Source organism: Vicia villosa, unplaced genomic scaffold, assembly GCF_029867415.1.
Source record: "Vicia villosa cultivar HV-30 ecotype Madison, WI unplaced genomic scaffold, Vvil1.0 ctg.000901F_1_1, whole genome shotgun sequence".
In the NCBI taxonomy this organism is placed as follows: domain Eukaryota; kingdom Viridiplantae; phylum Streptophyta; class Magnoliopsida; order Fabales; family Fabaceae; genus Vicia; species Vicia villosa.
Genome location: NW_026705405.1, coordinates 232,578 through 246,844, shown reverse-complemented (window position 1 = coordinate 246,844; position 14,267 = coordinate 232,578). Strand labels below are relative to the sequence as shown.

General features: G+C 34.4%; 2 protein-coding genes across 3 annotated transcripts; one reads left to right on the top strand and one right to left on the bottom strand.

Annotated features, from left to right (window-relative positions):
• Window positions 1-560: 560 nt before the first annotated feature.
• On the top strand, window positions 561-5,544 carry LOC131632075 (polyadenylate-binding protein 2-like). 2 transcript variants are annotated; one of them, XM_058902845.1, is made up of 6 exons: window positions 561-706; window positions 834-936; window positions 1,533-1,603; window positions 4,742-4,933; window positions 5,019-5,155; window positions 5,246-5,544. In XM_058902845.1, exons 1-6 carry the CDS (start codon window positions 659-661, stop codon window positions 5,292-5,294), a joined length of 600 nt encoding a protein of 199 aa, XP_058758828.1. In that variant the 5' UTR covers window positions 561-658; the 3' UTR covers window positions 5,295-5,544. The 2 variants fall into 2 exon arrangements, with proteins under 2 accessions (XP_058758828.1, XP_058758827.1); XM_058902844.1 differs by having other exon boundaries at window positions 831-936.
• An 896-nt stretch (window positions 5,545-6,440) lies between these two features.
• On the bottom strand, window positions 6,441-7,680 carry LOC131632074 (protein EXORDIUM-like 2). The gene has a single exon (XM_058902843.1). The coding sequence runs from the start codon at window positions 7,600-7,602 to the stop codon at window positions 6,694-6,696; it is 909 nt and encodes a 302-aa protein (XP_058758826.1). The 5' UTR covers window positions 7,603-7,680; the 3' UTR covers window positions 6,441-6,693.
• Window positions 7,681-14,267: the final 6,587 nt, after the last annotated feature.

The window sequence follows — 14,267 nt, the reverse complement described above, 5'->3', positions numbered from 1 at the left end:
TTCTCTTCGGGGAGGTTCTCCCTTCCTTATGTACTTCGACAAGCGGCCCTCTTTAATTAGGGTCTCGATGGCATCTTTGAGATGTATGCATTCGTCGGTCAGATGCCCGTGACTCTTGTGTTACTTGCAGTATTTGGATTTGTCCGTAAGTTGGGCCGAAACTAAGTTGGGCCTACCCTTGGCCCAGTCCAGAACAATAAATGAATGCGAGTAGTCTAACTCTCATTCTCAACCTCTGAATAAATATAATTGAGATTAATTATTATGCACCGTAAGTGTCAGTGTAAAATTTTTTATACAGTCAGTGCATCATAATCATTTAAAAATATTATTTTATAAATAATTAAAATTAAATTTCAATAAATATTTAACAGTTATAATTCACGGTGTAAAATTGCTTTACACTGTCTGTGCATACCAATGTCCGTACATACCAATTAAATTCATATAATTCCACCTTCTTTATAAAAAATTATTGTAAATATTTTTTATTTTTTTTGGACTAATGTAATTATAATTTTTATTTTATGTGTTATTTCTCATTTTATATTAATGACAAAACAACCTTAAAAAGAGTGTCCGTCAAAAGGAGAATTGTTGGAGAAGTGGAGGGATTGAAACCGCAGGTGACGACGGCGTACCCTTCTGTGACGGAGACATGGAAAACGATGACGTTGATATGGTCGGCGCCGACAACAACGAAGCCGTATGTAATATTTTCCGTTTATCTCATTATCGTTATCACAATTTCCCTTTCATTTTTTTGCGGTGTTTTTCAGTCCCAAAAACCCTAATTATGATTCACGCATCAATGTTGATTATGATCACAGCAGGATTTGGATGACATGAAGAAACGGTTGAAGGAAATGGAAGACGAAGCTGCTGCTTTGCGAGAGATGCAGGCCAAAGTCGAGAAAGAAATGGGATCCGCGCAAGGTGACACCTGTTTGTCCCCATTTTGGTTGAGGGTGCTTAGTTTTATGCTGTTTTTGTACTTCATTTCTATTCTGTGAATATAAAAACGAAATTTTTGAAATTTTTTTGTTAAAATTTGCTGATGAAAATTTTGAAGATTTTGTTAACTGGATTTTGTTCCTCATGTGAAGAAAGCTGTAGGATTAAATTGGCCATGCTTGATGTTTGTGCTTATTTTGTATTTAATTTTATAACCTAGAGAATCAAGATTTAAGATTGTTTCCGGCTTTGGTAATGCTTTGCATGGTGCCATTGAGTGTTTGTGAACTAACTTGGCTATCTATCTATGATTAGATATTTCATTGCACTTCATTTAGATTTTTGTGTAGTGTAATAATGCATGCCAAAAATCTCCCAACTTTTTTTTAGTTCTTGGTTGATACTAGAACAAGTAGTGCATTTTGTTTTTTTAATCTCTGTCTTTTTACTTATAGTCTGTCTTTCTCATTCTCCTCTTGCACTTGCACATGGTGTGATCACTTTACTTTCTTACCGTGCAAGATATTTCATTTATTTATATTATTGAGCCTTTGTCATTGATTGTTATCTCCAAACAGATCCCGCTAATGCTTCTGCTAGTCAGGTCAATAGGGAGGAAGTTGATTCTCGATCAATCTTTGTGGGCAATGTGAGTTGTCTATTCCCTTGTTTATGTTAAAATTTTCTATTCTGTTTGTTAAGTTGTCTTATTGTCATGTTTAATAATATGGGTCGTGTATATGGATGCAATTAGCTTATATGTTTAGTCCCAAGTGATCCGTTCAATTAGAAGAGCCACTGTATATATTTGTATATGCTGCTTTTGGGAAGAAATTGAAGATTTTTGTTAAGCCCGGAGCTTACACCTTTATATTTTGTTTACATTAATTGTAGAGCAGGTTTGGGTTTAATCTTGATTGTCTCTAGCATCACATTCACATCATTGTACATATTTTGGAGATCATTAAACCATAATCTTGTATAAAACATTTGTGGTTTTGAAATTACACACATTGTCACCTGTGTATGCATGTCTGTGGAAATGATGTCGTTAGAATATGGTAGGTCTCCCAAATCATTAGCTAGTCATAATTTTTCTTACCATAAATTTTCAATAGCAAGATCAGGAAAATCTGCAACCTAACTCAGATTGAATAGCAAGTGGCACTGCTATATATTTTTTTAATTTGCGCTGTTGTATACTGCTTTATACCATTTTCCTGTTGTTTAATAGGTTTGCTATAAAATATGGTGAGCGCCTTTGTTGTTCATGTGTAGCATTGTTTATTAGTGTAAATGTTACATTTCTGATATTGAGGGCTCTATAATATGCACAATTGACACAGTGCAGGACAATGCATAGTATAGAATAGAGTATATTGTAGGGGAATTGCATGTAGACGTGATAATGTGAAAGAGGAATATTCTTAAGGGTACTTGTTACTGTTTGTTCTCCTACTCAAAGCCACTCCCACTGGAGACGCATGAGCTTCTCCAAGTGGTGATTGTCTTCCTATTTCTGAGGCTCAGCTACCTGATCCCCCAATTTTCTTGCCTCTGGTACACCCCTCTACCAAACTACTTCAATTTTGCCAGCTGTGTTGTTGGACAAGTGAACCTTAATCTCCCTCAAATGTGTATTCAATTCAACCTTGGTAAAGTTTTTTTCAGGAATTCATGTCACTATGTTGCTTGTGTTGTGTCAATGTCTCTCCCTTTCCAAAATATTCTGTGAATGATTATTTTTAAAAAATCTTTTCTTACATTCTTTCGAAGGTTGTCAAGATCCCGTAAATCATATTATTCTGCAATCTCACTACCAATGATCTGAATCGTTTGCAGAATCACCTATTGGAAATAGGTTGCTGCAAAATTGCAATCAATCCTTAAATTGCTCGATTCTGTGTGATCCTGTCCATATTTGCTTGGGTCATGTCAAGCCCGCGAGTAGCAATCCTGGTGGTTCTATTAAAAAGTAAAAGTCCTATTTATAAATATTTTCTCATTCAGTTTGAATCGTCTCCCTCCCTCACAATCGTCTCTGCCTCTTGCGCTCCCTTGCGACCTCCTCTTTCTCTTCTAAGACGTGCGACAGCTGATGATGCTTTTGTTTTTTCCCTGACTCAGTCACGCGCATAAGGCTTATCTTCCTCTCCGATTCTACTGTTTTTAGTTTTTTTTATTCACATCTAAGATGTTTTACTGTTTCTTTTGGGAAGTTATGGAGAAGATGATGAGATTAATGAAGATGAAAGAGTTGATACTACAGGGGATGATACAACTAATTGGTGCATTTTTTATTTTGCTTGTCTCTTCCGATTTTGGTTACGATCTCGCTACCCCCTCCCGATCTTATGCAAGATCTCGATCCTAACAACCTTTACAAAAACTCATGACTATCAAGATGGTGATGTTGATGATAGCTTTCTCGAGGCCATTCATAGTTATTCACTTGGACCTTCCCATTCTGTCCTCGCGAACTTCTAAATTCAGACTAATTTAATTTTGATTTCAACCAGATGTTTTTCCGTTCTGTTTTTCATCAATTGTTGTTCACTGTCTTTTTATATGCTTGACTAAATTCAGCTATCAGACATTTTTCTAGTATTCTTAAGCCATAGTTCTCCATATTTGTTGCAGTGTATTTTCACCACTCTGACCATTAATCGAATGGTAAATGCATTTGTCATTTAGCCTTCATTGGATTTATTTAACTTCTATAAATTGAGCTCTCACTTTTGAGTGTAAAGTAAGATATCTCAACTATTGACAGCAAAAATCAATTTTAAAATTTGATAACATTTATGACTTGTCATTTATGTGTATGGAATATCAATCTTTGATTTTTCAATGGTTGATATTTCTTATTCTACCCTCTAAGGTTTATAAGTTCACTATAAAGGAGTCAAATTCGTCTTCAGTTCACTATAATACTCAATCGTGGAAAGTTTGAAATCTGTAGATTATGGATATGTAGGTAGCGAGAATTTATTTGTTTGATGTTGAATATATAGAAATATGATTGTGCTTTGTTGGCTTTGTGCTTTGACATAATGTTTGACTACAATTGCAGGTTATGCTTCCATCTATAGTTTCTGCTCTAGTCATGCTGCAATTGGAAGTATTTATGATATAGATATAAAACATATAGCTGGAGAAAAAAAAATATTAGTATCAAACTAATGAAATAAAAAAAAAGAGCGGAAAAACAAAAGATGTAACACTAACAAAAATATTTAGAGGGATAGAAAAGGGGATAAAAAAGTTTACCGGTTAGATATTAGATATTGAGTTGAAGAATGTTATGTTTATCGTATGGAGAACATATGGATTTCAACATTGAAAAAAATAAGGGAGAAAGAGCAAAATAGCATAATCTATTATTTAGGGCAGTAAAGAAAGGAATTTAGGATGGAGAGTTTTATCTACTAAACTTTGTGAATTTGTGGCCGGATGGATGGACAAAGGAAGGGAGTTGCAGATCGAGAATTTGGAATTCTACTGGTGAAAAGAGGACACCATATATAGGTAAAGGACTGTATATTGGTATCTGCAGTTTTGATTGCAAAGGCCGACGGCACTTTTGGTGATGCTTAGTGCTCAAGAAATTTATAGGCATTATAAAACATTTGGTTGGTGAAATCTGACATGATAAACGCTTTTCATTTTCTTGCTGAAGTTAACATTATTTCGCCTAATTTGTTTTCTTTTGTTAAGGCTGTATCGGATTGTTGATCAATTTTGGCTGTGCAGTCATTTTATCTCATGACCTTGATATTTCCTACAGGTGGACTATGCATGTACTCCCGAAGAAGTGCAACAGCATTTCCAGTCATGTGGAACAGTAAACCGTGTCACCATTCGCACCGATAAGTTTGGCCAACCCAAGGGTTATGCTTATGTAGAATTTGTTGAAGTAGAAGCTGTTCAAGAGGCTCTTTCCTTAAATGAATCTGAACTGCATGGACGGCAATTGAAGGTTATTACAGCAAGAAGCTTCTGCTTTTAAAAAATAGTCTTTTCCCTCTCTGCAGCTATCTATACTTATTTGGACTTTTTTGCAGGTTACTGCTAAGAGGACCAATGTTCCTGGGATGAAACAATTTCGTCCCCGCCGGCCTAGTAATCCTTACATGGGATTTCGAGGCAGAACTCCATATCCACCTCCTTTTGCCTATGCTCCTGCTCCTTACGGATATGGGTATGTTGTATTGAGTTCTTTCCTTTCCAATATATATTCTATGTTTTCTGTGACAGTGTAGACTAAGAGCATTTTTTGGTTGATTTGTAGAAAGGTTCCAAGGTTCCGAATGGGGATGCGCTACAGCCCTTACTATTGAATGGATTTATTGATTATTGGATGGATGGACGGACGGATATAATACTCTTCTCCTTCTCCCTCACATGTTATCATGGCTGATGTTTTGGCCTATAATGAGAGTATTATCTTACCTGGTAACCTAGACTGAGGTTGTTTGTTCTGAGAGAGGATTGAACATATTTAACATTAAACGTTGTAAACTTATGGTGTTTTCTTCTGCTTTTGCTTTAGTGTTTATATTTATATATATTCAAATGTTCTTTGTAAAATTATCCATCGTAAAAATGGCTTAATATATGTCTTGTTGTGACAAAACACAATTGGTAAAAATGGCTTAATATGTCTTGGGATACAATTGGTAAACACACGTCATAGGGATTCCCGTTTCTTTCATACAGTAATAGGACTTTGTCCATCTCTATGACGTTTGTTCTGTCTCATTGATACAATCAAGTACATGGTGTAATTTATGAGTGTACCCGAAATATTTAACTACACTGATTTCACGATTCCACACTCAATAATGTGATCCAAATCTTGCTTTTGAATTATTATCAATAAACATGCAAATTGGAATCCAAAATTACAAACTGGTTAGAATTATTAGAAACAGAAAGAGACGTGGCATGTAGCTTCACTACTCATCAGAATGTTATAGTCTATAATATTTGAAAACTAGGTATGGGGTACCATCAATTTTTACTTATTTCACGGGAAGTGTACTTGAATTTTCAACTTTGGTTGAATAGAAAAAGTAATGGGGAAAGCTACCTCACCCAATCCTCACATATACTATTAACAGTGTACACTGTATATAGTAGTAGAGCTTATCCGAAGCATGATTGCACAGGAAGAGGACCCACTTAAAGCAGAAAAAAAAACAAATACATCCTTGTCCTTTTATGCCGAATCAGATTCACTCACCTCACCAATATCATCATCACTGCCACATCGTCATAATGGTCTCCCCGGCCCCAAGCATCACAAAGGAAACCACCACTCCATTATAGTAGTAGTACTCTGCTTTGTTTTTTACCCAAAAACCATCAATGATATTCATATATCTTTTCTCATTTATTTCACAACCACCTCACTTTACTCTGAAAAAAATACACACTTTACAAAAGAGAAACCACCCACTATGAGAAATGAAAAGAAATGTCACTTTGAACATATAATAAACATTATATTAATGATATGCCTCTCTTTTTTTCCATCGTTTTTCAGATTTATAACAAGTTTATATAATAAACATTACTTTTTAGAAACAGAATTTACACGTCAAACTAAACGACAAAAGCTGTTTAAAAATACACTCCTCCCACCAGCCAGAGCATCATTCACCAGCCCCGTGTTTATCCACTCACCATATATATCTACACCACATTAAGCCACGTGTCAGTTCACCGGTCCCCTCCTCAGACGAGAGTTCTGCATGCTGATGTCTGCGGGTCCCACATCGCGGGAAGAAGGTACCTTCTCCCGTTAGCACCGTGCGCATTATAACTCGAACCAGTAGTTTTATCGACAAGAACCCGGCCAGCATAACCCGGGTAGGCCCCACTTCCGAAAACCCCCGTACAAGCCGTAACAGCTTCAAGCGGCGCCGTCGCCGGCCCCTGGAAGTATCCGTTGTTAAAGGGATTCGTGACCGTCCCAGCTAAAAGGGTAGCTAAGTTGATGATCATTCCGTCAACACCAACGTCACCGTTAGGCGCCACGAGTGGCGACGTCTGAGGTCCGTAAATTGGTTGGTGGAAAGGCCACGCGCATTGTCCGGGACATAGTGTCTCAGCGTTTCCAACCCATATGTAAGGGGTTTTCGCACTCGCACCACCCTTGCCATGTTGAACAGAACCATGGGTCCCGCATCGGCTCATACAGAAACCGTCAACGTTAACATCTTTGGCGGTAAGCACAACAGTTATGGAAGAGAGTTCGTTAAATTTAGTAGCTAAAGCGACAAGATCCTTTCCCTTTAGATTCTTACCGAGAGTATATGCCGGATGCAAGAACTGTTTCCCTACGACGAGCGTAGATGATCCGACTTTGTATTTCTCGGTGGTCTTCCACCAGGTGGCGGCGGAAGGGAGAGGAGCGCCGGTGGTGCTAACAGAGTTGATAAAATCGACGATTATTGATCGTTGGATGGGGGTGAATGTTCCGTACCATATGAGATTAACGGTGATGCGTCCTTTAAGGAGTTGGCCATTATGATATTTGAGAACCAGAGGCTGTTCTTGTACAAGCTCTCCCACTGTGAGTGTGGGTAACAGTACAACGAGAGCGAGTACAACAGTAATGGCAAGTTTGTAGTTAGAGGCCATGTTTTAAGATTTGAGGATTAGAACGAGAGAAAGAGAGTGAGAGAGAAGAATTTGAATGTGAGACGCGATTACAATTGGAAACTCGAAGGGATATTTATATACCCGGAATGAGGAGACAGCTGTGAGAGAAAAGGATGATGAAATTTCCGCGTGGGAGTTTTTGATTTGGTGGCTTGTTTGCCAGCCTGTGAGAGTTTGAACCGCGTGACGTGGCAGTCTACAAGTACTACGGATGACTAAGACGTAGATTACGTGAGATTACTGATTTAACCTCGCTTCGATTTTGAGTTCATGATCCCGAGAAATTTAATGGTTGCTTGCTTTGCGAAGCGTTTCAGGTGTACAGGTTTGAATCTGACTGAGTGGGGCCATTTGGGGAATTTGGGTGGAAATATAGGCCTTAGGATTGGAAATGAAGGGTGAGATGGGAGTTATATAATTGGAATGGATTCGCGTCTGGGACCTGAGTTTATGATCTTGGCGTATTGTGCAGAGTTTTTAGGAAGAGTGTTTCAGTAAAGATGATGCTGAATTCATCATCTTTTAACTCTCATAAAAATATCTTTGATAAGAAAAATTATGACAAATTTTATTACAAGTTATCTTTATAAATGTTACTCTCTCCCTCTTAAAAGATAGTATTATATTTTTTAATTATTACACACATTAAAAGAAAATGATTAAATGAAAAATTATGACAATTTTACAAAATTGTACTCCCTTTATTCCTATTTATAGTAAATTTTGACTTTTTAGATTTATTGAATAAATATCGTATTTGGATGATATTAGAGAATTAGACAACAATGATCTCAAAAGGTTATGTGATATGTGTCTTTACGTGTTTATCCTTTCGACAAATCACATAACCTATTTTTTCAAAACGTAATTTTGATAGATCAATTATTAATTCTTTTTAGACTAACTTATTTAAGTGATTCATATGAATATGAGTTATTCCCCTATGACATAGTCATGATTCATCATCTTTACTAAGTAGACATAAGGTAGTTTAAATCAGCAAATTCCAAATCTTTGACTTTGATTACAAGAATTTTCTTGTTGTCGTCACTTTCATCATTTTCATCTAGACTTTTCAGCTCAATTTAGTGTTCCCACAACTTGTCACACAAGGTAACTAAATCTATAGAAGACAAGTATTTAGATTCAGAAACTGCAGCGACTTTGGATTTTCAACTACAATTTAGGCATCTAAAGACTTTGCTAATTAAATCTTCATTTAGAAAAGTATTACCCATAGTTTAAATTATTAACGATGTGAATAAACTGTTTTGTCATGTTCTGAATATTTTCTTCAGGTTTCATTTTAAGCAGCTCATACACATGTGTAAATGTATTCATTCTAGCTTTTTTTTTTTTTTTTTTACATTAATTGTACCTTCATGGATAACTTGAATGGCGTCCCATATTTATTTTGCAGTATTATAGTGATGAAAGTAAAATTAGGTGGGTAAAGTATTTTATATCGTCTCTACAATGATTAGTGCGATATCACCGCTGTTCTATAGTTACTATTAGTTTTAAGGTAGAGTTTATAAGGGTTTCGAGAGTGAAAAGGTAACGGATTCAATTTCATGCAAAAACAGTAAAAGTTTGGAAATGTAATGATTAAAGAAACATGTTGGGATTAGATTTAATTAACCTATCTCATATGTATTCTATTAATCAAGCATGTGAGCGTAGTTTATTAACCGATATAATCACATATCACTCTTCAATATCATTTATGTCTAATCAGTATTGTGAGATTTTACCTTATTGTTTAATCGATGATGTCTCAACTCATTAAACAACACAATAAGATTTAAGACTTGGTACAAGTGAATATCAAACTCCAAATCTATGTCTAGAGTTTGGCCTTTGATAGATGATGATCTTAGATCAATATTTGAAATATATTTGTCAATAGTAAATTAAACCAAAGATATAACATGAAAACAAATATTAACATCTATATTGATTAATAACTAGTTCACAAAACAAGAATCAAAAGAAGTACATACGATCAAGATCGACTACATCCAATTCGGACACAAAGAGTTTAGCTATCCATAAACATGGTAGCTTGATTCACAAGAAAGGTGAGAAGATGAACAAGCATTAAGGTTGATTCCTCGACTATTGATGCATAATCTAGCATCGATTCTTCTCTTCTATATTTCTACAATGTATCTTATTTGTTTGTCTCTCTAAAAATGGGTTATGTCCACAAAATATCTTAATGAATCTATTTATAGAAAGCCAAAATACGCATACCACGCTAAGCCCACTCAGAGCGTGCTTAGCGCATTATCACTTAAAGCCATCAAACTGCCACAAACCGTGCTAAGTGCGAAAATCCTGTGCTAAGCGCGGTCACCCCTGCCAAAGGCATCTCTAGCGCGCTAGCACTTCGCTTAGCGTGGTTACTTCTTCCAAAGGAGCTTGTAGCGCACTAGTATTGCGCTATGCCCAACCTGCAACTTTGCTTTTCTTCCCAAAAATGCACTTGAAGCCACAACATCATGACTATGAAACAAGTTCTAAATACAAAGCACATGTCAACAATTCTAAAACAACACAATTTCAAACATGAATCACGCCTAACACACATCTTCATCGACGGATAAAGAACAAAATTGAAGAACCTAACTCACACACAACAATCATGCTAACATCTAGATTAACTTATGCATTCATCCAAGCAACTCAAATTAAAAAGCATAAAAGCATGAATCACTAATGACTTCAAGGGTTGTAATGTGACCTGGTTAACAAAGAAAGGTCATTTTTCAAGGTAATTGATACAAAGATGCCAACCTAAGAAAACATTTATCAATCACACCTTTTATATTCACAGCTTCATTAACCATATTTATTTTGATCATGAGGTCAATACCTTTTTTCACACTTATTAGCAGCCTCATGTTTGCCACTTTTTCTTTCAAGCACATTTCTTTATTTATTTCCTTTTTCTTTTTCTCAATTTTCTTTCTTTTTTAACCGCTTTTCTTTCTCAACCTCTGAGCAACCCACTTTTTCTTATTTCTCCCCAACTTGAATACACCAATCATTAAACTTAGAATGCTCCCAAACTTTCTAAGGCAAAGAAAAAAAATTCAAACCAAAATTTATGGTTGATAGTTCAAGGTTTCAAGAAATAAACTCATAATCCATTCAAAAATCGGTGATGAACTAATTATGTAAGAACGAGTTTCACAGTTCAACAACCGATATGGATCATGACATTCAGGATCAAAGTGGCCTAACGAATTCTCGCACTCACAGGGTAGGTTGCTTTTTGGTCAAGTGGTTGTGCTTAATTTCAAAAATTTGCCTTGATCACTTTCATGCTTTACACAATTTAATGAAAATGCAAGATTAGACATAAGAAAATCGAGTTAAAACAAACAATGTTGTTCTCCTGTGCAAATAGTAAACAATGTATGATCTCCTCAAAATTAGGTTATGAACTAAAGTGATTCATAAATGAACAAGTATTGCAAAAGAATGAATGACATGTTATTTGCACAAATTACTAGTTTCATATTCATGCTTATGTTAAAGAAAGCAATAAACATGTACCTTGCTTTTGTACATCTTTCAAGCACTATCATTACCATTACATTTGCATGTCATACTCATTAATCATAGAAGCATCCACTTGTTCCTTAAAGTAAATCAACTTGAAACAAACTTAACAAAAAATTTGCTAAAAACTTAAAAGCTATAAATACTTGAATTTAAACTATCTTAACAATAAATAAAAACTACATAATTTAAACTAGCAACTTAAATTCATTAAACAAAAACCACCACCAAAGAATACAGAGTTTCAAAAGTCTAAGTGACATGAAATACCACCAAAGTACCCCAAAATCTTCATCCTAAAAAGGATGACACAAAATAACCAAACAAAATAATAAACAAAGTCTGACATAAAACCAAAATAAGCTTAAAGAGATAAAACATCAACAAAAACTGAAAAAGGGTCATTGATCGCCAATCATCACAATCTCACTCAATTGCACTCATATTCTCTTCAGAACCACTTTCCTCTCTAGAACCACTAGTCTTTGTGCATGTCAAGCAACGTGGATGGTGAATTTGGTCGAAGAGATTACAACGGAGAATCATGGAGCTATTACCTTGAAGATCGACAACACGTATGCTATTAATCTGACAAAGAATTTGATAGCACATTGAAGAAGCAAACACACCGAAATGAGGTTCTATTATCTTCGAGAGCAAGTAACAAATGTGAAGATGAACATGAAATATTACAAAACTGAGAATCAGATTGCAGATATCATGACGAAGGGTGTGCAGGTTGAGAACTATGATGAATGTAGATAGTTTAGACACAATGAATTAGGTAGTGTGTTAAAAGAGTAATTCTTTGTGTCAAAGCAGACAATTCGACAAAGTCTATTATTGTCGAAATCCTTATGTGTCGAAGCAATTACTTTATTTTTTATCAGGTAACTTATTTGTTTTGCACTATTTTTTTTTACCAAATAGAGTTTTAATAAATGAGTTCATTAAAAAAAACAGTTAAATAAGCTTTTAGTAAATGAAATTATTGAAAATTAAAATAAAAAATAACGATGTTATTTTTTTTTGGCTTTATACCACCGGTTTAGTTCGGTTCGGAGGCGAGTTCTGACATCAAGTGGTTCCATCCCCCTCCCGATCATAGTTACGGGAGATCGAACCATGGTTCTCCCTATCAAGTCCAGCGCCAATCACCACTGGACCAACTAATGATTGATAAAATAACGATGTTATTAAATAGAGTAGAATTTGGCTTATCAATTGAAGTTTTAAATTTACAATAAATTAATTCTTCTTTTTTTTTTTATGTCAAATTGATATTTTATGTGTAATCAATTTTAATCTATTACAATATAAAATTTTTGTTCTTTTTTCAGTTATCCTCCTTTCTTTACTTTAATGTTATGAAATATCGAAGAACATGTTGGGAAGGTGCTGCTCAAATGTTTGCCCATGCATTTCACATGGAGTTTCAAAAAGCTTTGCGGACTGTGATTGTATTTTGAAAAGAAAAATTATCGTGGTGGCCTATTGTTAGAATTCAAAGAAACAATCAAACAAAAAAATACATTACAAATATGTGTTTACAATGGAGGAAAAAAATGTAATACATGTGAAAAATGATGAAGATAATGAACGAAATTAACCCATACTCCGACATTAACCCATACTCAACATAGACACTCTCAAATCAATAATATAAAATCCATCACACATAAACAGTTACATATATAATATTTGACCTTTTATATATTTTGTTATAATTAAATTAAAAAGTTTTAAATGAAAATTAATGTTTTTTATCTTTCATTAATAACACACATGTTATATGAGTGATATTCCAGTGCAAGACTTTGTCGAAGAAAAAAAATTGAGATATTTGTTTGAGTTTTCTAACACTCATCTGATTTTTACGACACGTGTCATATGTGTGTCATGTAAGTGTTAGACACTGATGCATGTCGGAAACCGCTACATGCCTACTCGTAAATTTGACTTTGCTTCAGAGAAATTGTTTTGGACCAGCTAAAGATCCAATAGAAAGAGACCCATTTACTGGTCCTAACCGAGCCGAATGATATATATATATATATATATATATATATATATATATATATATATATATATATATATATATATATATATATATATATATATATATATATATATATAAATAAGGCCTAAGGTAAACACACTTTTCATACTTCACTTTGTTCTTTTTTGGACTCACTCACTTACTTTGGTGTTAGAGTGCTAAGGTTGCAGATCCACCCCTGTATTCCACTGCCAGGGCCGGTCCTTTGAATTTGGGTGCCCTGGGCGAATAAAAAAAGTGGTGTCCCAAAAATTGTTTTTAACAATAAATACATAAGGATAAAAACACATTTTTATTTGACATTGTGCAAAAAGAATACAAGTATGAATCTTTGAATCAATGTTTATACTATATCAAAATATAAATCACTATAAAGAGACTTATTATTCTTATTCTTCTTCTTCTTCTTCTTCTTCTTCTTCTTGATCCGATCTTTTTTTCTATAAATTTTTTTTATCAAACCTTTAAAATTATTTAAATACCGTCCTCTTAATATTTTTTATTGCAAAATTATTAATAATTTGCCCATAGTCAAGGTTCTTCAAAAAATTATTTTCAATTGAAATCAACGCAAGACTATTTAATCTATCTTGTAACATAGTAGATCGCAAATAAGATTTTAATAACTTTAATTCAGAAAAACTTCTTTCAGTAGATGCAACACTGATAAGAATAGTCAATGTTATTCTATAAGCTATGCGTGCATTAGGAAAACAATTAAAAGTATTTAAAGAACTCAATATCATATAGCTTGATTTTAATTCAATTGTTAAAACTTTTCTAATGACTTTAAATTCTTCAAACAAAATTCCACTATCAAGATCAAGAGAATCGTCATGTTTTAAACAAGTTTCAAGATGTTTACAACATGCTTTCAAGTCCCTATTAGATAATGATTTAAGTCTTTCAATACTAAACAAGAATTCAAAAATATTTTCATATGTGCTATACTGCTCAAATCTTCTAAGTGAGCCAATTGTTTGATCTACAATATATAAGAAATAGTTATTTCGGA

What these genes read in the sequence shown, in the direction of transcription:
- LOC131632074 (XM_058902843.1), bottom strand. Translation starts at nt 7,602, where the DNA reads ATGGCCTCTAACTACAAACTTGCCATTACTGTTGTACTCGCTCTCGTT.
- LOC131632075 (XM_058902844.1), top strand. Translation starts at nt 659, where the DNA reads ATGGAAAACGATGACGTTGATATGGTCGGCGCCGACAACAACGAAGCC. An exon ending in AGAAATGGGATCCGCGCAAG is followed by an intron (nt 937 to 1,532) that starts GTGACACCTGTT and finishes ATCTCCAAACAG; the next exon opens with ATCCCGCTAATGCTTCTGCT. An exon ending in TGCATGGACGGCAATTGAAG is followed by an intron (nt 4,934 to 5,018) that starts GTTATTACAGCA and finishes ACTTTTTTGCAG; the next exon opens with GTTACTGCTAAGAGGACCAA.